At 52.5% G+C, this 25,673-nt stretch overlaps 4 protein-coding genes and 1 non-coding gene across 5 annotated transcripts; 3 read left to right on the top strand and 2 right to left on the bottom strand.

Moving 5' to 3' along the window:
- Positions 1–1,094: 1,094 nt before the first annotated feature.
- BDZ83DRAFT_564679 (mitochondrial inner membrane magnesium transporter mrs2) lies at positions 1,095–2,540 on the bottom strand (the record flags this gene model as incomplete). The annotated part of the gene is made up of 3 exons (XM_060503667.1): positions 1,095–1,584; positions 1,676–2,319; positions 2,409–2,540. The coding sequence occupies 3 exons, from the start codon at positions 2,538–2,540 to the stop codon at positions 1,095–1,097; spliced, it is 1,266 nt and encodes a 421-aa protein (XP_060371674.1).
- A 1,195-nt stretch (positions 2,541–3,735) lies between these two features.
- BDZ83DRAFT_564688 (uncharacterized protein) lies at positions 3,736–5,050 on the top strand (the record flags this gene model as incomplete). The annotated part of the gene is made up of 3 exons (XM_060503671.1): positions 3,736–4,161; positions 4,218–4,613; positions 4,688–5,050. 3 exons carry the CDS (start codon positions 3,736–3,738, stop codon positions 5,048–5,050), a joined length of 1,185 nt encoding a protein of 394 aa, XP_060371675.1.
- A 694-nt stretch (positions 5,051–5,744) lies between these two features.
- BDZ83DRAFT_t10 lies at positions 5,745–5,832 on the top strand. Its single transcript has one exon. It is a non-coding gene; the product is annotated as a tRNA-Tyr (tRNA).
- A 3,917-nt stretch (positions 5,833–9,749) lies between these two features.
- Positions 9,750–11,872, bottom strand: BDZ83DRAFT_564588 (cyclin; the record flags this gene model as incomplete). The annotated part of the gene is made up of 2 exons (XM_060503658.1): positions 9,750–11,419; positions 11,479–11,872. The coding sequence occupies 2 exons, from the start codon at positions 11,870–11,872 to the stop codon at positions 9,750–9,752; spliced, it is 2,064 nt and encodes a 687-aa protein (XP_060371676.1).
- An 11,451-nt stretch (positions 11,873–23,323) lies between these two features.
- Positions 23,324–25,163, top strand: BDZ83DRAFT_598131 (uncharacterized protein). The gene has a single exon (XM_060506935.1). The coding sequence runs from the start codon at positions 24,691–24,693 to the stop codon at positions 24,982–24,984; it is 294 nt and encodes a 97-aa protein (XP_060371677.1). The 5' UTR covers positions 23,324–24,690; the 3' UTR covers positions 24,985–25,163.
- The last annotated feature ends 510 nt before the right edge of the window (positions 25,164–25,673 follow it).

Consider the following 25,673-nt stretch of genomic DNA (forward strand, 5'->3'; position numbering starts at 1 on the left):
ACCTATATAAAATCGGTCTATTACCGATATAATATTGTTAATTAGTTAATCTACTCTACCTAAGTTAATTTAGTATAAGTTTAAAAATACTAAAAATAGGATTAAATAGTACTGAACTAGTATTAGCTTTCGATCTTTTATTATTATTACCGATATTATTATTAATTATATACTATTTATCTATAGTATAGATAGTAGAGATCTATTTATTATATCCCGTTTAGGTATAATATACCTATAGTCGTTGTTTATCGATATTAGCTTAGATAGAGTACGAGCTTTTAATAATTAAGTTAATCCTAAACGGACTAATATAATTAATTATAACGGGGAGGGATATAAATATATTATAGTTTAATTTAAATTAATAAATTAATAAGGGGGGAAGTAGGATAATAGACGTTAATTATAAGAAGTAGGATGTCGTTCTAGTTATTATTTTATTAACGTCGGTAATAGACCGTTCTACCCCGAATCGAGCTATACTCGTATTAAATAGGCGTTAATAATTTAATAAAGTCGAAGTAATATCGTTAATAAAGGTTTTTTAATACCTTTAATAGATCTTAATAATCTTAATAATCGTTATTAATAGTTCCCTATATAGGTCGCTAGTAAGAGGCCGTATAGGTAAGGTAATATCGGGTATATAAAAAGGAGGTTAGATTACTAGCTAGGAGTTATGTGGCTCGAGGCCCATATATACATCCCGTCTAAGTCCCCCCGGAACTTCCTAATCGGTATTGTGGGTCTTCCCCATCCACACGCATAACTCTTTTTCTGCTTTCCTCTGCGCCTTGCGCCTGCTTCCGGAAATGCCGCCGCCGTCGTACAGTCCGTTCCTAGGATAAAGTTTTTCGCATCAAGCCTTCAAATGCTCGAACGGTCTACCTTTCACCGATGAAAGGCTCATGTGACTTTCTGTTCTTTCCCTACTTGGAGGAAGAAGCCGCCACCGCGCAGCGTATGGGAAGATGATGTTGGGCTTTATCGTTGGTTTCCTCCTCGGTTTCATGCCTGGCCCGTTGAAATTCGATTATTCTTTCCCTGTTTCCTGTTTCGTTTTTATTTCTTTGTCGCTACCAAGGATTAGCTCACTGGAACCATTTCTTGGTCGTGCTCTTGGCATTCGCCGCCGCAGCAGCCTTTTGATTCGTCACGCGCCGAATCTTTTCGCGGTTCCTCGCATCCAGCTGGCTCCCCGGCCCGTCATCCTGGAACCAATGCTGTTGGCTGACAGCCTGCTGCTGGGCTTGCGACGATGTCGAGGAAGAAGACGAAGAAGACGACGACAATAAGGAGCGAGTGTTGCGCGTCAAGGGTCCGCGCTCGTCAAACATCATTTTGACGCGCTGGACCTTGCGGAGCTTGACAAGGCCGTACCAGCAGACGATGAGGGAGCAGATTGTCGAGGTGATTGTGACGCCGGCGAAGCCCCAGTTAGTCTCCTCGATGAAGTTTTCGAGGTTCATGCCGTAGAGGCCCGCGAGGAAGGTTCCCATTGCTAGGCCTAGGGTGCCGACGCTGAAGCGAAGGTCTAGGAGCATGAGAGCGTTGCGGTTGGCGTCTAAGATTGCGCGTATGCTGGGTAGGTTTTCCATGTTAGTGACGTGAGTTCAGATTGCGAAGCTCTTGTGGACTGCTTGTGGAAGTAGAAAAGGGGGTGGGGACTTACATCTCCTCGGTGTTGCGGATGCCAGACACCAAGTTCTGAGCCTCCTGAACGATTTCATCGCAGAGCTTATTGTACGATTCCAGCAGCAACTCCACCTCGGTATGGTCGTCGACGCCGCGGTAGAGGTCGTGGGCCTTCTCGGTGAGGTACATGGCGGCCAGATCGTCGTCGGCCTCGAGCAGCTCCTCAATGGCGTCGCGGACCAGCTTAGCCTTTTGCTCAAAGGTGCTCACGCGCTTGGAGAGGATGAGGAGGACGCGCAGCTTGTGGCGGTCGATATCGTGCTCGAGCTCGCTGAGGACGCGGATGACGGGGTCCCGGACGGACTCGAAGTCGGCCTCGAGCTCCGACGTGACGGAGGTGAGGACGGCCTCGAGGGCGCGGAACTCGTAGGGGAGGCCGCCGACGCCGTTGCCGCCGCCGCCCTGGGCGTTCTTTTGCTTCAGCTTGCCCTGCAGGTCGTACATGAAGGCGGACTGCGGGTACGACGTCTTTGAGCCGTAGACGTCGAAGAGGAGGACGCGGTCCTTTTTGATGAGGACTTTGAGGTGGAGGAGGTTGAGGAGGATGGCGGACTGGCGGACAAAGATGTGAGGGAGATTTGACGAGTCAATCTTTCGCAAGTCGCGGGGTAGCAGGCCGTACTATAAAGCATCATATCCCTCGTCAGCGATCCAGTCTCTCATTACCAAGTTGCCCCCGTTGTGTATTCCCAAGGGAACACTTCTCTCACCTTTGCAATGAGCTCCGTCTTCTTGAACTCACCATCCACCAAGATGACCTCGCCGTTCTCGTCCACCTCTGTGCACCGCAGCCTCGGCTCGAGCGCGGCTTTGGCGGTCAGCACGCGGCGGTTGTTGAACATGGAACCCCCTTCGTCGTGGAAGGGAAGGTCGTTGGGCTTCAGCGCCTTAGCGCCGCCCCAGCTCCTGATGCCCCAGAGCTTCTCCTTCCAGGTCCGCCGACGGGGCGCCGAGGGGTCGTCACCGCAAGCATCTTTTCTTGCGCGGGTTGTGCTGAAGAAGGCGGTGGCTGTCAAGGGCGACGACGATGCTGTTGTCGCCAGTGGTTCGAGGGCTCTTGCTTTGCGGGATATCCGGGCGGCGGCGGTGGTGGTGATGTGGAGCTCGGGTCGTCTGCAGCTCGTCGTCGCCGTTGTCGCTGTCGAGAGGGATCTCGTGCCCGTCTTGGGGGTCCGTCTTGCGAGGCAAAGGGAGTTTTGAGCTGCTGGTCGAGGGGAGCCGCCCCTTCGGGAGATACAAGCGGCGGCTTCGATGCCTTGGTTCCGGCTGAAGATTGAGGCCTCCGTTTGCGACCGCAGGAATCGGAGCAGGCTCGTCGAGGGTACTCGAGTCGGCATTGCGGGAGGCATCGCGGTCGAAGGACCCTTCACCGCATACAATGTACTATGCTTCCTCGTGGAGGGCGTTGGGTTCACCTGCGCGATGGTCTACAGGGTCGGAATTGGCGACGCGAAAGCTCTCAATTGTCGTCACTCAACCAACTTTTTTTTTGGTCGTTTTACCGCGCAGCGAGTTTAAAGTTGGGACCACTGCTGCACGGTCCAGGTGATCACTGTCGGACAGTCTTTGATGTCATTCGGCACTGCCCTCGCACAGTAACAAACCCACATGGCGGAAATCTCGAGGACCCTCCAGTCACTTAATTAGCGGGTTGAGAAAAAAAAAGGCATCCGTCGAAGGGTTTTCGCGGGGAGGCAAGAATCTTTGCCATCAGTCTGGCACGTCTGCTTGGCCGCAATATTCCTCTTTGGCCTCTTTTGCGCAGTATCTCAACTGCCGAGCGCATCGTCCCTCTGAAGTCCAGACGAGGTTTGAAGTCGGAGGCACAAGGTTTTTCACTTACACCATTCTTACCTCAGCTCCAGCTCTTTCTTCAAACCATCTTCATTGATACCCCTCTCATAGAAAGGCCTATCAAGTTCGGCAATTATTTTCGACTCTCGTTTTTGAAATGAGACCACAGACATAAAGCCCGCCTGGGGATACGCGAGAGAGAGCAAACGGGGAGATAGGTGGCCGTCTGTCCATGGGCAGATCATGCAGTTGACCCCGATCAAAGTCCGAGGCAAGCGTGGCAAAGCCGCTTCCTCCAAACCACAGACCAAGGATTCATCATCATCACTGGCGAAGAAGCGGGCGTCACGCCTTTCAAGTCGTACAGTCGCCAAACGCTTCTCACTCTTTGAGCAGAACTTTCCCCTTGAAATCGCCGAGCATATCTTTATACTCAGTGAGAATCTCAATCTTCCCCGGTGTAGCCCGCGCATCGGCGCTCTGTTATCTGGGCGATCTACTCTTGTCAACATCATCATCGCCGCCTTCCACCCGACATGGGACTGCTGGTTTGGTGTCGATAAGCGAGTGATCAAGACGGCTTTGAAACAAGGCGCCGCAGACGACGCGCGAGGACTATGGCGATATGAGAGCTTCCCTGAGTTGTTCCCAGGTGATTCTGAATTTCAGGTATGACTCAATTTCACTACAGGAAAACTTCCCATCTTACTGACTTTTATGACCAGTCTTCGCTACTGAGCAGTCCATGGATCAACGTGGACATCATCTTTGAGGCTCGACAGGTCTGGGCTTGGCGATTCGCTCGCAACAGGTGGTACTCGCACTCCCATGTGGGCCTGAAAGACGAAGAAGATACAGAGCAAGATAACTCTCTCGAATCGCCTCACGACCGGATTGGCGGATTCGGTCACTTTGATTCCCGCGGCTGTTTCGAATACGACTGGCTCTCCTACGGCCTCAGCGGCTCCAAACCGGCACTCGACTTTTACGTCGATGTACACCCAAAGACGACGATCCCAGACGACATCCTAACCGGCCCGTGGACGCTCGAGCAGCAAAGGCTCCTTTTCTGGCTCCGGAGAGGCGGCGCCAAGATTCAGCCAGAAAGTCAGACTTGGGAAGTGAGTCTACATCTAGCCAAAAAGCATTGTACTTGCAGCAAGGGCAAAAGGGGGCATTACTGACACGCACACAGACTCTTCGCGTCGGCCTCCAAAATGCCGTCACGCATCGTAGTCCAGGCAAACTAGACGGCCGCCTGATCGAGATGCTCCTCCTGGTGGAAGACTACTTCCCCTCGCACGCGCTGGAAGACAACGCGTCGCTGTGGCCGCTCGAGATCCTGGAGGAGGAGCACGACAAAGTCGGCCGGCTGCTCGCGGCGAGGGCCCGCAGTACCGCGGGGCCTCTGTTTGAGCTCATTGAGCTTGAGAAGCGGATGATTGAGTACCATCGCCGTGTGGTCGATCTGCTCACATCGAGACTTAGCCGCCACCATCGATTGGCGCCGTCCTCGATCATGGCTGCTGGTCTTCTACCTCAGCCGCGGAATCATTGAATAGTACGAACGGAAAGAAACAGCCTATTCGATTTGAATGCATGGATTGGTGCTGTACATGACTTATGAACTTACAGGACTTGCATGCCTATTGTAATGTAATTTCTGGATGCATAGGCGACGAGACGTGAGACAAGACGAGGATTAGCAATACTGCTCAAGTAAGATCTTGATCCTGAGATACCAAACATAAAAAAGAAACCAGCTTTGACATGTGCCTGCTTCAAACCCGTCTTAGTGAGCAACAGGAAGATCCGTTGCCTTCACGCCCCGATAACCTATCTCTATCGCCATTGTTTCTCACTTGCGCTACCCTTTCTTAGCCGATTCTCTCGAAGCTTTTTATTAAATGCACCCCGGGGGGCCTAGGAAGGTAGTAGTGAGGCTGGTATCAATAAGGAAGTGCTTGATTGTGTATTACAACTACGTCGTTGGTCTGGTACCAAGAAGAAACCGCTTGCTGGTGAAAGCACGCGCAAGGGCACAGACAATCAATGTGTTTATTGGGATGTAAAATGAGACGGGAAGGATGTGCTGTGGAGTTATAAAATTCTGCTCCTAAGTCAGATGCCTGCGGACGTTGCCGTGGAGCTGCCATTGGAGGTTTTGCATTAGTCGAGAAGTGTGGGGAAAGGCTACTTAGGACCGCTGTGGCTAACGGATGCCAACACCGAGCGGAGCAATAGTTCCGATCCTCCCCTTGGTGTAGTTGGTTCATCACGTTCGACTGTAATGGTTACATTGTCATCGAAAGGTCTCTAGTTCGATTCTGGAAGGGGAGAACTGCTCAATCTTTTGCATTTTGGGGATGTCTTTCTTTTTGGAATTGAAGTAGAATTGCTTCTGAAACAGGTAATTTTGTTGTTTGTCTGTTGGGGGCTCAGAGTAGGCGGGGGCGCCGGAACGTTGTGAACATCTCCCGGCTGCGGGAGCTGGACGTCTGTTCTCGCAATGCTGTAGGTTTACAATGGTAAACCAGCCAGTTGGTGCAAGCATTTTGGACAAAAGTTTCAACCCAAGAAAGAAGAGTTCCATATTGCCCTGGTTTTTTCCTCGAGTCAATCTCATTTCAAGTTCTTTGGGAAACCCTCGTTGAATGAGGTAATTTTCAATTTTCTTTACTTTTTAAGATAGAAGGCGTGTGACTTCTTCTTCACTCTACAGTTGTCTGAACAAGATTCCTTTCGTACAGGAGACATATTTTAGACAGGCAATGGTATCTGGCGTGTTTCTTCTGCTTGATTAAATGTGAGAGATCAGTCGAGTAAATACTATACGAAGATCGGTGTACAGACAACCGTTCCCCAATACTTCAAGCAACGAAAAGCCGAGACACTTGAAGGGTCCCAAGAAGGTGCGCCATCATCCTCTTGAGTGCTTCATTTTGACCCTAAAGCACAAAGTTCAAGACCGGCTGGCTGAGAACTAATGACCTCGAGGAAACTTGTCCATTTGGAAGAAGCGAGCAAGTCGATTGAGAAGTGACTCCGGGATAGAATGGTTCTTCAAAATCTTGTCGCATTGAGAAGACGTAAGATAGACTTGAACGTGCCTTGCCAGGCTCGCTGCCCTTACTCGATACTTACACATACCGTCAACTTCAACGTTTGATGTTGATCAAGAGCATACTCGAGCTCGTACACCAACCTTCCCGCTCACCCGGTACCCGGCATCTCAGCCCATCCAACTCCATATTCCAAAGGGCCCGCGCAAACGACATGACATCGACGATTCATCAAAACATCCCCATCCATCCTCTAGCAACTCCATCAAATATCTCCACATCTTCCAAGATCCCAAAGTACACCACACACTCCCAAACTGCCGGATCTCTCGGTGTCTCCCGTCCCACAATACCCGGCCAGCGGGGTTCGAACACATCGGCGAACACATACGGATAACCACATCGCATAGCATAGGTCCCTCCGGCATCCACGCCGCACGCACCAAGGCATCATGCTCTCTTTTCCCGTCCAGCCTTGACCCCGAAATTACCTTACTGAAGAGTAAGATGTTGGATAACCCCTCTTCCCTCGGCGAGCTGAATCGGGCAGGCCGACTGTCATGCCTTCCCCCCTCCCCTCTCCTATTCAAGCACTCCCGTCACAGGAACAGAGATGTAGGAAGTCATAACACACTTCCATGGGCGCTGACCGAGTGAGCAAGACGGCCAGACAAGAATGGGAGGACCACCGCACCGCACCGGGATATCCGGATCAGAAAACCCCAAAAAGTCGCCGACTGCGAAGGCGTCACTTACACCGATGACTGGTCTTCCCCCGAAAACTCCTCAGTCCCTCGCCTCGGCGTCCCAGATCGAGTGTAGTGGACATCTGACGCCCTTTCACTTCGACTGCATGACTTTCCCCAGATCAAAATCAACACACCCTCGGAAACTTTTCCGGAAATCAGCACGGCCTGTATCCTCGCCGCTTTTGATAGGAAGGCGGATAGGACGGGCCCACGGGTCCAGGCAGCCGAGCAAAACGTGACGAAACCGCGCCCTTTCTCCCGCCCCCATCATCACTGTCCACGACATCAGTGACTGCCTGTCTGCCTGCGTGCCTGCGAAACCAACCCAAACGAGCCATCCGTCGAGACCGAAACCTCAGAACTCAGGCTCCTCGAACTCCATCGTGACACCCAAGAACCGTACCCGCCATCCAACTCGGGACACTCGTCATGCCAACCCAAGAAACCAAACACCCCCCGAGAACCCTCGTGTAAGGCCTCCTATTCAGGCACGTAAATCCGGCCCTCAAACCGTGAAAATCCATAAGCGCCTCCTAGGATACCTGCATCCCACCACTCGGTGACATTCCTCACCCCCTTTGCTCATGAATCCATCCCCCCTCTTACGCAGGAGACACTAGTCACCAGCATTCCCTCACGCCGGTACCCAAAGCAGGAAAAGAAAACGGTGAGTGACCCTCACTATTCATTCATCTCTGTAAGCAGCCGTGAGATGCGAAGATTCAATATCATGCTGAATCATCCATCCATCACCCTCCCGAAACCTCCGAAACGGGCGACTGGCACCGTTTCACACATGGCCCCTCAGACCAAGGTAGCTAACCCTCAGGTAGAAGAATCAAGAAGCACCGATATGCGAGTTAGCCACTCATTAGCGTCTTATTGCAAGGGGCCAAAAATTCAAAATCAACGAAAACCGGAATTCACATGACAAACCTGTATCCAAAAGACCTACCTTGCGCAGCCGCCCCTCCATCGCATTTCCTCCCTCCCCCCCTGTCCGATACGTGACCAGGGTAGTCTACGCCGAAGAATGAAAAGAAAAAAAAAAGCCCTTCTTTTCTAAAGTCCATACTGGACTTTCCTCAAGCGGCAAGCGGGAAACCCACCACCGAACATCGGTTGGGTGATGGTCACCGCCAATGGAGGTGACGCTGGTGAGGGTGGGTGGTGGTGTCGTTGGAGGCCGGGGCCACGGGCGGCGGCGGCGCGCGGTATGACTCACACTCCCTCACGCTCGCTCACTTTCGACAAACCCCTCCAGCCGGCCACGCGCGCCGCGTTATCGCCGACGATCCATCAGGCGTTAAGGTATTCGTAGTGGTAGCAGCAGCAGCATCACCGCCGCGCTGTTGCCGCCAAATGACATCTCGTCATTTCTTCGTGGGGCATATGCTTGTCAAAGAAATCAACCGGTTTTTGTGTCTTTTGCATCAAGCTTCTCCGTCTCGGGCTCCGTCCCGGACGGTTGACTGACATTAGAATAAATGTCCGCAGCTTAGTCACGGTCAGAACGCCGTCGAAGCACCGTTTCAAGAGGCCTGGCTCGACTTCAAGAGGCACCTACTGTCACCGTATTAGCAGTCATCGGAAGTTCTCCTGTCAATGAATAAGCACTCGCAAGTACACTAGAGGTACCTGCTTTCACAAAGCACATATCAACAAGGCTGTTTCCAGCACGAGGGTACACAGAAGAAGACTTGGTTCCAAATCTGGTAAGATTTTGATTTGATAGGCCAGACAAAGCAACAACTTGTGTCTCGTGGTCGAAAAGCTAGCTATGAATCTCTCGAATATAGCTTCATCGCTTTCATGTGAAGTTGTAGTAACACGTGCCGTGTCGTTTTTCATGCGCTTTTTGCATCATGAAACATATCCGATGAATCGCGGCGGATGACAGAGGCCGCTCCCAGCGAGTGTGGTGGTGTTTCTTGATGGCTCGTTTTGGTCGCCCCTTTCGGATCTCCCATCGAGCGCCCAATCACACTCTCCCAAACTCTGATCGCGGGCGATTCGATGCGGAAGACCCTTCCGTCTCCAATCCCAGAGTGCAATGGTCCGAGAATCAGCAATAGCTCAATTCCCAGGCCAACAAAAAACGCAAAAAATTCAAAACGCATATCGACTCTCTTCTTCAGCGTGATCGTACAAACACAATACGCGACGAAAATGCCGCAAAAGCTTCTTCGTCATCCACCGCCCCATATGCCTTGACCTGTTGATGCATGCAAAGATTATCACGCTTTTCGTGCCGTTCCTTGACGCCATCTAAGCTGTTCTAAGGACTCGATGAACCGCCAAGGTGGTATCATTAGCACTTTCCGTACCCCGCCGCCCCGTATTGATTTCGTTTTTGACAAAGGAAATGGAGGATATTGCACAAAGAAGGTCAAAGGTGTGTTCGACCGTTGACCAGTGGGTATCTCGGGAGGTGTGCACAATGTGCTCAGTTGAGAATTCCCTCCCACATACCCGGTCCGCGGAATCCGTCGATTGAATGAAGCATTGATGCCTCATAAGCCGGAGCAGCTTCGCTGGCGCAACAGACGCGCTTGCGAGGGGAGCCACGGTCATTCGTGCCCATCTGGCTGTTGCGAGGGCGAACCAGATTTTGGGTCCATTGTTTGCCCGAGTAGTTACCCGTGAGCATGTCCCGGACGTTCTCCTGGAGGCAGTTGTCGACAATCGAGACACCTCGAGCGCGCTTACGCGAGGACATGGCAGTAGGAGTAGAGTCGTCGGAACGGTAGTTCTGAAGCTCCTGGAGTGCCCGTGCGGCATCGTTCGCGGGATCCTGGGTCATTTCATCCAGTTCGCGTTCTCTCTGAGCCAAAGGAGTATCCAACGACATTTCGCAGAGTCTGCCAACCGGGCCGGTGTAAGACTCAGGCGAAGAGGTGATGCAATTCTCTGCATAATCCTCAGGAACCGAAGTGATAGTCGGTCTCAAGCTTGACCTCTCATTGCACAGCTTCGCGGACCGGAATCGCGCCTGGACACCCAGAGGGGCCGGCGCGTTGACCAGTGAGGAAGCAGATGAGATGGAAGAGGAGCGAGAGGTGCGCGACGTATCAGAAACCATCGATTCGGGAGAAGACGCGGTCGAGATTGAAGTGGCGAGAGAGGAGCGACGAACGGGGAAGTAACCTTGAGGTGACGAGGTGTTGGCAACGGGCCAGCGATCGAGGCACTGGGTTGCGCTGACGCAAGAGGCCTGGGCCATGGCGAGGCCCATAGCGCTACCCTTGCTGAGGTGGGATGCAGCACCCACGGCAGGAGTGCTGTATCCGCTCGACTGGGGCGTCAGGCGCGGGGTGGGAAGCAACCCGAGAGCAGGAGCCAGCCGACCCGGAGTATATACAGTGGCCGGAGAAGGCTCCATAATATTCGGGGTTTGGTAGGATCTCGGGGTAGGAGTAAGCTCGGCTGAGTCGTAACCCATTCCACAAGCGCCGGTCGCAGCCATAACGTCATGCGCCGCCGGAAGCATGGTTCGTTGACGAGACAAGGTGCGGGAGCTGGGAACAATATGCGCCGTGGGAATCAAGCCTTCAATGTTATCCAGCTCAGGGTTGAGTTTGAGGATGACCATCTTCCAGTTCGAACTCTGTTGCGCGTACCATTGGGCGGAGGTTCCGGGAGCGGGGGGAGACGGAGGGGTGTACTTCAAGACGATTTCTGTCCAGCGCTGGAAGACTTCGTCGGTGATGTGCAGCTTCCAGTCGACCGCCAACAAGAATGCAATCTCGTTCTGGTTGATTTCCCCCGTGTTGAGCCCGGAAATCTTACTCCAGGCTCTGGCGGAGTAGTTGCGGTCTTGAAGGTACTTGGAGGCGAGGATGAGAGCAGCGAGGAACATGCGGCGGCCGCACTGAAGTGCGCGGCACTCCTGCTTGTCGTCGGGCTGTTCCATGGTGAAATCGTGCTTCGGAACGTGGGGCTTAATCAGGATCAGGTAGTACAGCGCGACCTGGAGGGTGGAGTAGCTGGTGCGGGAGCGGCGCAGAGTCTCCTGTATGAAGGTGCGCAGCGGCAGCACCGCCTTGTTGCCGAGTTCATTGCGACAGACGACTGAGGAAAGGGGCCAAATGGCCTCGACAATCTGTGTCGAAGAATCTAGAGGAACGACTGGATTAGGAAACTGGACGATTGCATACATGTTAAATACTGCTTACCGACAAGGTTGTCGACAAAGTTGACCTTGCGCTCAGCCTGGCGAACCAGGGTCGGGGGTGCTCCGGAGCGGGTTGCGCTCCCACTGGTTCGTCTGGGGTTTTGTCGCAGCTCCTGGGGAATAGCAGCAGCGGCTTGCTGGGTAGGTTGTCTATGCCAAGGGCTTGTGAATCTAACAGCAGTGTCGCATGCGGCCGAGGGTCGCGACAAGCAATATACGTCGGCGGAATCGGAGTCGGAGGTATTGGTGGGGGATGTCGAGGTAGATGATTGAGAGGATACAGCAGACCAAACGGAGCCTGACGATGTGGAGGTCAGGGATTCGAGGGAGGAGCTGTAGGTGTTGTTTTGGTAGGTGCTGATGAAAGCCGACGAATCATCGGTGGCGTACTTCATCTTGGATATAAGTGGTGGAGAGTATTTGGCGGTTGGGGGTTTTCGATATGGGAGTGATTCCTCCAGTCGCCGTCAAGCTAAGTCAACCGGGTAAACCGTTAAAGGGTTCGTATGAGCAGATCGTGATACCGTATCAGAGACGCGCAACTTCACAACAGCTACTATTTACTGTTGTCAAGTTTTTGAGAGTCGTAGATAGGGGTGGCGGCTTCTAGACGCAAATGTCCACAGCCGACGTTACACGAAGGATCAAACCGGAAGACGAAACAAGACGGGCGACTGGAGTAGATTTTGTAATTCGAAGAGGCATCGTATGTTTAATGCATCTAATAGGAGGGGCTAAGAGGTCCTGATTATATGGTGAGCTACTGCAGAGCCACCATTGATGCGATGCGACAAAGTGTATGATATTAGATGTATAATAGGTGAGTGGTGATAGGGTGGTTAAGGGTTGAGAGGAGAGTTGATGATGTTGATTAAATGAGAGCGAAGTCGGAGTCGGAAGGGTAGAGTGAGGGGAGATGTGAGGGGAGGCAAGGTACTGAGCCAAGTGTGGCTGCGAGGAGAGGTTATATCCAAGCAGGTGGGATGAGGTGTGACTCTTTTTCGCCTTGCGCCGCCCGTGGTATCTCGAACGAACGTGTTCAGAGGGGCGACTTGGCCTGGCGTGACGAAGTCGGAGGACCCCTTGGGTGGCTCAAGGTCTGGCTCGAGGGCCCCAGATTGGGTGTGGATGACTCTTTCGGGTTTGGGGTGGCGAAGGGGGGTGAACCTGGTTGGGTGCCGCCCAGGCAGGTGGCTCCAGGTGACTGGCAGGTGCGAAGATGGGGAGGGGGGCACCGCACCAGGGGGAGAAGGGGAAAGTGGAAGTGCGTGAGTGCGTGCGCGCGGGAGGGAAAGAGAGAGTGAGAGGTGCAGAAGGTGGCAGTGGCAGTGGCAGCCTAGGGAAGGCCGAGAAGGAGACCCCGGGGGTGGACAGGGGGTGGGTAAGAGTGGTCCGGTTGAGTGCGTGATCGCTCTCGAGAACCAGGAGAGGCAAAAGGGGAAAGAGTGACAGGCAGGCCGGATAGGTAGCGTTGTGTCTCTGTTTCTCTCCTGTGACTCTCTCACTCACTCACTCATTCTGCTTCTCATCCACTTTTGCGGCGCTTGATGTCTTCGTGCTGGTTGATGCTGGGGGAGGGAATTGTTGTGCAGAAAATCAAACTGGGCTTGGTACTAACCTTGCAGGCAGTGCTTCGAGTCCCTCGGATGGAGCTGTCTCTTGGCGACTACAGAGGAGTGTGGCGAAGGAGATGCTGGGTCAGCTGATGAGACGCCAGGTTGAAAGATGAGTCGTAATCGTCGTGTGAACTATTGTCGTAGATATTGCCGGGGCAAGTTGATTAAAAAGGAATGAGTATAATGTGTAAGAGCCGAATGAGATAGTTGCAGGGTATCGGAGAGATATTTTTTGTTGAAAGGCAGGAAAATGAGTAACTGTGAGAGAGACAAGGAGCTTGCGTGAAGACGCCGGTAGGCAGGTAGGCAGCAGAGGGTCCGTTGGGTGATGATGAGAAAGGCGTGTGACTCTATTGAAGCCGTAATCCGATCTCAAAATATCCCAGCGTAAGAGGGATTGAAAGCCTGCGTGCCTGGGCTGGGTGGTGATGGTTGTTGGTGGTGGTGGAGCTTGCGCCGAAAATGGAAAGTATCCGTAGGTCGATGCCTTTGTTAGCCGCAAGGAACAAGTGAATGCCGCTGCGGTTGCAAACAAGGGAGCCTAGGGATGGCGAGGGTTAGGCGGTTGTCGTGTGGTGTTGAGGATGATGATGTGTTGCGGTGATGCTCGATGAGTAACGTGACCGAGTGTGGCCTAGATGACTCTTGGAGGCGAGGATGAGGGATCCGGTAGATTAGGACACGGTGAGTGACTGATCTGCTGGCGAGGAGTGAGAGGAGAGTGAGAGAGGCGTAGTAGACGTGTTGCTACACGACCCAGAAAGCAAGTTTACAAAGGAATAAGCGGAGAGTTGGTCTAGAGTCTCTTCCCAGGAATTCCCGAGATGAGGCACGTCTAGCAGACTTCGGAGAGTCGCTGTCGTACAAATTTAGACCTTGGAATCGAACATGGCGATGGCGATTGTTCGATGGATCAAAAGGAAAAGGAAGGGGGGGAGGACACAGGTGCACGGCGATGTGGGCGCGGCGATAGTTTTGAATGCCTGGGGGAGCAGCACACACACACCCAGACAGACTCCACGAGCAAGTCTCTCCCACTCTCTCTTTCCTCTAACCCTGCTGTCGTCGCGACGGTACGGATACAGGCAAGAGCAGGCCTGGTAGGCAAGGGAAAAGGTACATGGAGACAAGTACCAGACACTGGATTCTTGTATGGGAAACTGGTGTGGGCCATTGGGAACTGGAACCTGGGACTTTGTGCACACGTTGATTTGAAGGCAGGAAGGCGGGCGTGCACGCGTGGAAGGGTCGTACGGGTGGGTGGGAAAGAGCAGAGGAAGAGACTTGCTGCCACTTACAATTGCCTTGCACCGACCTCTTGCTGGCCACTACCACCTCACCTCACACCTCACTCGGTTTCCCAGGGAAAGAAAAAGAGAGGGGAGAGGGGAGACCTGAGTGAAAGGATGCAGTCGGGGTCCGGAACACCCAGCGAGTCTCAGCATTCGTCCACTGTCTTTTCTTCGTCTGTCATTTCATTGGCTTATACCGTGATACAAAGTGGGCCATGTTGTCCTCCTTCCAGGGGTGGAGGGTCATATTGAAAACCAAAAAAAAAAAATAGCCACCGTCCCCACTCTTTTTCTCATCGCTCTCAGACTCACACTCTCATCCACCTCTCCTTCTCATTCGGAAGCAAGTGTGTCGTTCCTTCGCTGCTCCTCACTCATCTTTGCTGCTGTTACTCATACTCATCCAGCTGCTCATACGCACCTCTCACACAACACATACACACACCAAATGCCCTTGCCTCCTCTTACTCACACTCTCTCACATATTGACAGCTGCATATCCCCCAAACTCCACTTTACCCACCTCTCATGTGTCTGTTCCAGTGTTGCTATCCCAGGTGTCCTCTCAGGTCGTTGTCTGCTTTCTGCTTGTTCTCTGCCCAAGGCCCCAAACTGCTCAATCATCAACTGCGTTCCTACCTGCTTCAGTGCCTGTCCTCCCAGTCCCCATGACCATTCAGGTATCTCTGCTTCTGTTCCCACCCGGCCCAAAAGCCCGAGATGATGCCCGAACTTTCCATCGCCACCAACCAAACCAAACGCGGCACTGTGACCTTGTGGTGGACTGTGTGCTCTGCACCGTACTGCCAAGTAAGGTATCCATTTCCATTTCGTTCCATGCAGTATTCATCCCACCCCTTGATGCCTAGCAACCTTGGGGTCTATCTGTCTGGTTTTCTGCCCCGGTGCCTGAGCTTTGGGAGCTTGGAGCTCTTCTCAAGTTCTCTATCCCCTCACGGCCTGCGTCAAATCTTCTGCACGACTATTTTGGCTCTGGCATCTTCCGTCGCCAAGTGGCTGCTCACGTCGCAACCTTCTTCATGATTGGCCGGAGTCGTTCCACGCCATGTTGTTTGAGGTTAGCTCCGCCAAGCCTAAAATGGCTTCTCAACCACTCGTGTGCGGCAGCAACACACCCTCTGCAGTGGCCCAGCCTTTGTGGTTTCTAGCAAGCTGCACCTCTGAATGGCTGCTACTGCCCAGCCCCAAGCCGGCAAGGCAGGAGCAGACTGAGCTGCATGAGAGAGAAAGAGCCCCCGGGGGTAAGGCAGCGTGGCAGGCACGCAGGCCCGCGCAGGGAAGGAGGGCAGGAGGGGGGAAAAGAGTCATCGTTGACGGGCATCAAGCCCCCCATCCGCCACGCCATCGCAATCGATCCTCATTCTGTGCCGCCGTGGACTTCGAAATTTGCAGACATTGACGCCCTTTTCTAACGACCTATCCATGCCTTTCTCTTCCGTCCATCCACACCTGCTCCAGCTATAGCGCCACCTGTATCTGGTTATTGCATTTACAGCCAGGCAACTAACCCAGATTCGCAAGATGAAAGAGAGACAGACCCTCGATAACCCATGCAATCTTGGGATGAAGCACGCCGTGTCTTTCGTGTAAGCATGAACACGCCACGGATTGTGCTCATGAGGGTATCACGAGTCTGCTCTTGACGAAATATTGGCCTTCAATATTTTCGATTTATTAATCCGGCGAGCTGCAAGCGATACCACACGACCCCCAGCGCACGCGACAATCTTCAAAGAATCGACTGACGACAGCTGTTGTCACGCCCAAAGTCTCGCCACTAGATAACCGAGCTTTGATCGAAAGGAATAACTAGAGAGGAGAGGGATTGCGTGCCATCATCCTGTCTCATCATGCCACCACACACACCCTTTGTGAGCTCGGGGAATCGGCACAAGCAACCCAGCCAACCGCAACGCTCCTGATTACCTTAGCCACAGCCAGAAACCGCCTGCGAGAGATACCGACACACGCACGCACCACACAAAAGCGTCTACTCCAATCAGCGCTGTTGGCGAATCTCGATGGGCTGCCGAGCTGAGCTTACACGGCCATGTTCATCTGTCTACAGACATTGACCTGAACACTGATGGGGCTTACTAGGTGTACGAATACTGCGGCTCGGCTTACAAAGTCAAAGCAACATTCAAAGGGCATCAGGGCCTGCCATCGCGAGTACTCTTCCACCGAAATGCCGTAGACGTGTCCAACGATGATATCACCCCAAATTCGCTGTCGGACTATTGCTCGAGAGCCGACGGCACTTCCTGCCGAGGTCGACAACCTGAGTATCCATCAGGTACCCATACAGGAACGATGGGCCACTGGACGGGTCGTTCTGGGGTCCTCGAATCCGCCCTAGCCAGTGACCTCATACACAATCAGTGCCCAAACCCCAGTGGCTCAGTGGTCTTTGCAAGCCTGAAGAAAGACAAACTGTCACTGCGAAAGGGTTCATCCTCCAGCCTGGGTACGGATACCGCGCTGCACCATGATTACCTACTTGTCCGGCGACGGCGGGCTTCCGTTAGACTCAGTGGATCCTCAAGCCCCGAGATACCGAAGTGCGCCCCCTCAAATTCCGCCACGAACTCCGCTTCAGGTTCAGAGCTTTGTTGCTGTATTGCAAAGGTCCAAAGAGACGCTCAACGGGATGCTTACGGACCACGACATGCCAGTTGCGCGTCTCCGGCGCTTCCTTGATCTCAGGGGCGATTTCTCAGCCGCTCTAGCCAGTATACGTCTTTGTCAGCCCGTCTAATAAGCTACAATGATACGGGTGCACCAACTTGCCCGGTCTTGGACTCTCGCAAAACACGGACGTCTCGGGACAATGGAACAGATCACATCCGGTGGATTCAGCCACACTGTCACCAGCATCCATCTCATTTTACGTATTTTCTACTTATCTTGGATCCATAGACCAAGCCGCACTTCTCGAAAATCCTCCATCTCGATATGGCCATCTTGTCCCTCCTCCCCACGACCCGAGGATCCCGTCTGCGCGTCTTGTCTTATTGACTGCTTACGTGCCTGCACGTCGCATCCCTTCTAGAAGACACAGTCGTCTAACAAATAAGCACAAGGCCATCCACGCTTCAAAGCAATCCTTAAACATAGGGAATGCCATCAGATGTTTGCGACGCATGGCTCTTGCTTGATCTTCAAACAAATTACACCTGCTTGACCTTCAAATAGACGCCTCGAAACATCCCAGGCGAGAACCCTGATACACTTTTGCGAGGTCAATCATGTTGGAACGACCTGAGGCAGTACTTTCGAGCTAACCCCCACACGCTGCATATCTTCATTTCGAGAAAGGTGCACAATGTGCACTATTTACCCAAGCAGAGCATGGATGCGCTTACTTTGCTGGAAGTACCCCGTACCTGGTGCCAGATAACAGAGCAAAGTGTCGGTATTGAAGAGGGCAAGGAGCACAGGAGACACAGGGAGCATTCTTTTTGCCCCGAAGTATACGGAAAACGCTGTGGGAGAGACAGGCAGCCAATCAGTGCCAAAAGTCCTCGGGGCAGATGGTTCTCCTTCGCCTGGTAGTCTTGGCCTCTTCAGTTGAATACATGGACTGCACGTACCGAGTCGTCTCGCCCGCCGGACTGCACTCGTGCTTCGGTACTGGGCAGAATTGGAGACGGCTGGGCGCGCGGGAGACCGACCGCCATTTTAGACCCCGGCGACCACGAGATTTGTTCCGATTCGTACCGAACCTGCAAACTTTGGCATCATTGCCCATGTCAAGCTCCCCCAATATCTCACGACTTCTCACCACCAACAGGTATTCATGGCCATGAATCTTCTAGAAGTTGGGGGCCCGGAATTGCGTCAAGTTTGATGAAGGGGAGGAGGGGAAACCTGAAGATTCGAGTCTGCTTGCCTCGAAATGCCGTCATCTGGCCACCGCCCCCTTGTGCAGTTCGCAGGCATCACTCGGTCTAGCTGCAAGCTGCAGGCTTTCTGCAGCTTCTCTGGTATTGCCATGTCACACACCTCCGCCGCAGCCAGCCCCGCTCCGCCCCGCGGCAGACCTTCATTGGATAGCTGTTCTCAATCTGTCCAGCATTGCCGTCTTGGATGCAGGCCAACGAACTCAGATTGTCGTTCGGCGGCAGGGCAGCGTCGATGAAGGGAAGATAAAGAGGGGCGAAGAACATACAGCTGGCGCTCATTGGACAGACTCTCACCGTTGTCTGTCCGAAATCTCATTCGTCCGAGGAGCTTACTCCGAGAGCAGAACAATAGCGTGGAGCTGTTCTTCAAGCCAGGACGGAATTCTACGATATCCGTACACATGATCGGATTCCATGCAACACTGATTTGTTGTCTTGCAGTGGACTGTGGATGCCCTTCGTGTAGCCAAGGACCTGCGTGCGCCTTGCAAAGAGGTACACATTTTGTTTACTGGTTCGTATGGGATAGCGAGTGGGCTCTTAATATCCTTGGCCTCCTGCGATACGTGATTTTCTTTGGCCAATGAGCGCCGCTACGTGGCCATCTAGTTACCTCGATGAGTCAACTCTAGCTGGCCCGGCCCGCCATGTTCTCATGCTCTCGATACGTCTCAAGCCTTTCCTCTCGACAAAAACAATAATCACAGAAGCGGCGGTCACCTATGTGGCACAGCTCGCGAACCTGAGAATATTGCTATCAGGTGGCGGCTCAAGACTTGCGTCTCCACGGCGCCGTGGCATGAAAACCGAGACTTCGTTTACGCATGTCCGTGGATTCTCGGTTTCGTTCGATTCGGCTCACGAATAAGGGATTTTCGCAAAGGCCCATGCTATGACTGTATCATGTTCACGATGGTTTCAACGAAGACAGGCTGCAACTGTTGAGTGAGAACGATCGCGGGAAGTTGCAGGATGCCGCTGCCGTGGTTTGCCGCGCGGCTGGTGCGCACGACTCAAGCAAACGGTGAGCTGGGTTACAGCTCAAGCCTCGAAGTTCGAACAGCGCGGCGCGCAACCGAAAATTCGTATGACTCTTTCCAGCTCACGCCGCTCTAGTCTTTCGGTGAAACTCGCTTCAATATTGCACCGGACCATGAAGACATTTCTTGATGGTGCACATTCGATCTCGAACAACGCATCATACTGGTTTGCAGACACACAGAGTGCGACACACCAAAGGAGTCACCGAGACAAAATTTGGTTGCCTGCTGGAAAGAATCGGTTGGCCCAGGCTAACCCAGGGCCTCGAGCGGTCTAAAGCGGAAGGCTTCGAGAAGATCGCGGCTTTCTAGCTTGACTGGCACACCACATGGGCACGATGGGGTGATGATCCCCCCCCCCCTGATGGGAATTGCGTTGGGTTTCAGCACTGCCCGAGAGCTCATCCGAGCGACAATCTCGCTCTTTTTCAGCATGACTAAGGCCCAGCGATACAAATATCCCCCAATATGGCTCGCTTACGGACATCGGCGATAGCGAGGAGTCCTTTCCGTGATGTCCTCGTGCCCTCTGGAGTCTGGACTCTGGAGTCTGAAGATATTGAACGTCCCACCCGGATCACCCCGCGTCTCAGTGAATGGGGAGATCTACGGGTAGACATCACTCGGTAGTGATATTAAGCGACTTGTTTGCAAAAAACGCAACGCAAACCCATGATGCAGAGGTTCCAACATGTGGAGAGATATCTGCTGTTATTCCGTCACCGTGATCCCACGGAACAGCGCTTGTCAAATCGAGAAATTGTCATTCGTCGACGCCATTTACTAAGTCATCAACTGCGGGGACACGATTACACCACTAGGCTTCAGTCACGCTTCGTCGCCGGCGATTTGCCGTCACTCGAGTGAGCTAGCGAGCGAAGTTTGGCCAATTTCGACATTAGACAAGCTGTTGGTGGCGGACGGAACCCCTCATTTTGCCTCCCCGCCTGGCTAATACCTACTGTGTGAACTGGCGAAGTCGTCTGAACTGCCTGCTTTTCAGTCATATCGAGAGAAGGCAAGCACAGTAAGCGGCAGTCCAAACGCATTTCACGCCAAGGTATCCGTATGGATGGTGGAGAACCGTCCGCTGCCCCGGAAGTGTCGGTGATTGGGACATTTGTCTTTTGCTTCCTGTAAGCAAAGACGTGAACTATCGTGAGCAGTCAGATTACTTACTAGCACTCGCCCCCTCGATTCTCGATTCTGCGAGGCCATCACTCACACAGCTTGGCGCTAGCGGCGCTGCTTGTGGGAACTTGAGCCTGATTTCACGGCTATCCGTGAGCTGAGTTAATAGAGAGACGCGACAGCGGCGCCTCGCGTGACCCTTCAGCTCGGCAAGCGGCGTTACTAACAATCTGGGGGCCATTCCAGCCACGTCCCGAAGTCCGACTACTTTCGTCGTCATCCATAAGATATTATGGTATTATGGAGAGAGAGGCTGACGTCGACGATGGGATTCCGGAGGCCTATCCGAAGAATCAAGGTCGAGGCGTCCACTTTCATAGCCTTAGCATTTAGATGCTCTTAGTCGGGCACCGTTGATGAGACATGCTCGCATGGAAACGGGCCCAGAGAAGAGTTGACGGGCGAATCACCTTGCCATCCTGCGTCGACAATGGATCTATCTGTCTATTCCTGGCGACCGCTCTCACCCACTTGCTACGGGCGAGAGATCACCAAGCCCTTGGGGGCCCCTCCTCCCAAATCCTGGACCAGGCAGCAGCATGGATTGGATGTCATCCACCAACGACCCGTCTGCAACCCCAGCTTCACCAGCACCACAAGGCAAATCACCGAGGGAACAGTAGGAGGCGCCCAATGGAGTATGGGTACTGATTGGCCTTTTGGCTCGGCACGACAGCCTATGGAAATCCTTCAACAGGTCATTGTCAAACAGGCAGCCCAGCCATCCCTCATCCATTGTGCGATTCTTCACGCCAGGCAGCTGAGCAGTAGCCTTGCATGGGCTTACGGCGTGAATCTCATCTCAGATCTGATCCCCCGGGCGCCAGCGGCTGACACACAGCTCTGGTCCTAGTCTAGACTTCATGAAGCGAAAAATCCCTTGAACAATATGGGGTTTTACACAATGCGAGGACGAAAGTGTCCCCCCAGCCTCGGCCAAATGATCACCTGGGAATCTCGGGACAGGAGGGCTGGACCAGCCTAGCGGCGCGGAGCATCGTACAAACTTCACAAGTTCACCTCACCATCGTCACTCCCTTGTCGAAACCCGCCAGGTAGCAACGCGTGCACGCAATCGCTCCAGCGGCCCCAGGTTTAGAAGAACAATGTGGATTCTGCAAAAGGAGGAAATGGACCGGTGTCGGCGATAGAGGGACAGCGTGGGCGATTTAGTCACCGGTTCGCCGACGTGTCAATATGGAAGCGACCTATCTGCTCCGTCGTGGAGAATGACTCTTACGATGTGCTGTCCTTATCACCGCAAATATGGCCCGTTGCGGGGGAGACAAGTCCGAAGAGGTAATGTTACTGGACTGGACGGTTGAACCTACGATGCCTCTCTCAACCCGACCTCTTCCGTAGAAAGCGAGCCCGAACGATCGGAGGCAGAAAGGGCCAAGGTGTGCGAACTCTTTGTCGAAACCGTGTCGATTAGCTGCAATGGTTCCCGCTTTGCGCAATCCGAGACTCCACCGCCCACCTATCCGGCTCCCGCGTGACAGCTTGCTGGAGTCGCTGCGGCCCTGCGGCCATTTTTGAGTCTTGGCCTCTGTCCCCTCCCCGCCGGATATGCTTTTGCCCCAGATCTTGGGTTTCGCGCACGACTCGCGGTGGGAAGACTTGCTCCAGTGATGAAGTCTACTGGCTTCTAATGGTACCCCCTTTTTTAGAACAGTAATTTAGAGTATCGGTACACTTTTAGCACGCATTCGTACGGAATCCACGATGCTCTCTTTCTGCATTCGTAAGGGGACCCTAGGTGCTGGTAACCGAGGCACACGGCGGACGCGGCTCTCCCCAATCAAAGTAGGCGCGCGTACGCAGGCGCAGGCGCAGCAGGCAAAGCCAGCCAGCATTCGGCAGCAGCAAACATAACGTACGCAGTAGACAGTTAGAGTAGGTCGGCTGGCGGCGCTTGATTCAGCCTCATTTTGTGGCTGTGTTTTTCTGTTTGTTTGTTTTTGCTGCGACGAACATGGGAAACGTAAGGTTATCAAAGAAACGCATGCGCCTTACGGGCAAGCAGGCAGACTACGGTGGAAATATTACAAGCATTGTGGGATTGGATTTTACAATGGTCATTTACATTGCATTCTCATTGCAAAACGGAGCGGAGCCAAGATGACGACGCCACAACTACGGCACGGGCAGGATGCCAAGGTTGCAGCCATATGCGAAGTTGTAAAAGGGAAAAGTGAAAATATGCTTTTCGCTTTCCGGGTATGTGGCGCTTTTGTCTAGCCAAGCCTTGTACTTTGTCGCGTATGACATATGTTCGGCAGGCTGTCTTGCAGGCTGGGCAGTATAGTGTCTTTCAGCCGCTTTTGAGGGGTCAGGCTGCGAGGCTTTGTTGGTCGGTATGTAGGCTGACTTGATATTTGGCCAAGGCTGCCTTTTGGAGAATTGGAGGGTGAGAGCCTGGGATGGAGTTGGTGCATGGTAGCCAGAATTCTTAACTTCATTTGCTTCGGTGCCTTTGATGCGTCATATGTGATCTCGTGATATGTGTAAAAGTTTGTAAAGTTGGTCAGTGGTGCAGGCAGACAGGCAGGCAGGCAACGAGGCCGATTCAGGCCCGAGGCTAGCTAGCTATTCCACCCTTCTTGTTGAAGAGCAAGGGAAGCAATGGAAGCACGGGAAAATACGGGTAGGCATGTGAATCATCGTCGTTTTGAGGCCTCGTGGTGTTTCCTGCCTGGCTTGGCCGTCCCTTGGGAGGTGGCAGGCGAAGTTGCCACTTGGGAATTTGGCCTCGCTTATAGTCGGAGGGGAAAAGGGTGTGGAGGGACGAAAAGGATTTGTGTTCATTTTTGTGTAAGTCATGCTTGAGTGAAGAATTTTCTTCGGGTGTCATGAGGGAGGTGTGATGACTCTTGATGTAAGCCTTCTCTTCCGGTGGACGTGGAGGTTATTTTGGGTCGGGCTGGTTTGGTGTTAGAAGAGATTATGACTCAATGACGATATTGCCTCCGAGGTTTAGGGAGGGTTTGGTCGGTTGGTTTTGCTGGAGACGGAGATGTCAGCTTAGTGAGGTCGTTTGATTGGGAATTTTGGCGAGGCTGGTTTCTTCATTTCGAGGTGAGGTCTGAAGGCTTTGACAGTGGAACCGTAGTAATCAAAGGTAGGTAGTGCTCGCTCTGCTGGACTTTCGAGTTGTCGGGTATCAGAGTACCGTGACTACAAAACTCATCTCCTATCTTCCTCTCGCGGCGTAGAGGCAGGTTATGCTGCCGGAGTGAAACTATTGTTGCTAGATGAATTTAGATCTTGATGAGTAGTGACGCTGTCCCCAAAACCAATCACGTTAGGAACCATAGGGAAATGTGTCCCCCTGACAAAAGAGAACACTACCAGACGATATTCTGGGCGTAATACTGGGGTAAGAGACTAGGAATTAAAGACATAAATGAACCTCGCAGAAGCTCAAGGAATGAAAATCAGGCAATGTGAACTCTCGTGACGAGAGTCGCGGGTTCCACTCAAAATAATACTCACCATGTTGCTTCGCCTAGGATTTACATATATACCACAAACTCATCGATACTCAATTCCAATTGCCCAGGCCCCTGATATGTCATCTCCTGCCAGTCACATATTCCGCGAAGAATACCCCATAGCTAAGGGGGGAAACATGTAAGGACCACATAGAGTGAATCATGTACCAAGACTTTGAATCAATGCTCTAGAAGCGACTTAAGGGGGGTGGCAACCTCACAGTTGGTAGCACAACAGAAGACGAAAAAAGTCTTCCCACATCTTATGGTTGCCGTCTAGGACACGGTAAAAACTTACAAAGAGAGAGTTTTTAAATGTTACCGTCGCGAATTGAGCTCTCAGTACCGAAAATCACCTAAACTACTACTGAAACAGCTTAATTGGTCGGCTCTGATTCCAACCTGTAGGACTCGTGTCTGATGTGTGCTTTGACGGACGCATCAGAGTGAGGAAAGAATGGTCTGGGGTTGAGAATCGTGATCAACCCACTCAGGATTCCTTACGTGGTTTTGTACATGGCGGGGGTGTCAATTTTGTGTGACTAGCAGAGCAAGCACGTCCAGCTTCATATCGAAGACGAGGTGGAGAGCTCGTGAGAGGTTAACGATAATCTCAAAGTGCTGGTCGCGAGGAGTAATTTCTGGACTTTAACCATGCCGCGATATGGTGTTGCATACTGTTCGATCCTTGCCTGGACACTCTTTGCTCTCGCACGCGTAACGTACGCGTGGCAGCAGTTAGTAGTGGAAGACTGTAATGATAAGCCAGCTCCAAGACATGACACCTCCTTTAGAAGCCGGTTGCGACAGCATTTCTATGGCAGGGGCGTCTACGCTACGAGAAGTAGACATAGATGTCGCGGGTTCGTAACCATCGAACGACTTTGGGACACGCTGAGCCGTTTTGCATTAAGTGTTGCAACAATAATTGCCCTAAAGGATATTTGATAGCCTTTACGCAAGGAAAGCGTTGTAAGGAGGGAGTAGGACCAGAAGCTACTAGCTTCCTCAGCTTTCCTTGGACTTACGACATCTAAACACTCTCTTTCTATCAAGGGGCTGACCAAGAGAGGATATAAAAAGCCCACCCCCCTTACCTTTTACCTGGTTCTCTTTCACCACTAGTGAAGATGACAGAGATCTCGGATGAAACTGTACGAGTGCTCTGGGAAAGATAGAGGAATCAGGAGAGGATCGAATTGCTTGTGACGAAAGACTATCATCAAGACAAGAACAGCCTGGAAATTTATGACCATGGTGGTCACTGCCGTATTATTCTCTTGGCAATACATGAGAAGCAGCATCGCTTGATGGCGAATAGCCTAGAGTGGTATGTCTAGTTAGTGGAGAGCTGTCAGAGGTCACGTCCGCGCTAGGACGCTTCACCTGGCTTTCTTTTTTTTGCTCTTTTCGGTCAGAAGATTGTCACATCTCGGAGGTGCATCGATCTCCTCAAAGCCCCTCAAAGAATTACGAGGAACCTTCTCTCAGCTTTCCCTGAACGGCTTTGTGACCAGTTTCAACCGCGTATTGAGAAACAACAACCAACCACCGATACGGCCTTCGTGCAGTAAAGAGCCGAGTCAGTAATTTCAACTCAGCCGTGGGGCGGATCACCGAACATGTTGCTGCCCCAA

The sequence above is a fragment of the Colletotrichum acutatum genome (assembly GCF_030867785.1).
Source record: "Colletotrichum acutatum strain CBS 112980 chromosome Unknown BDZ83scaffold_2, whole genome shotgun sequence".
Classification (NCBI taxonomy): domain Eukaryota; kingdom Fungi; phylum Ascomycota; class Sordariomycetes; order Glomerellales; family Glomerellaceae; genus Colletotrichum; species Colletotrichum acutatum.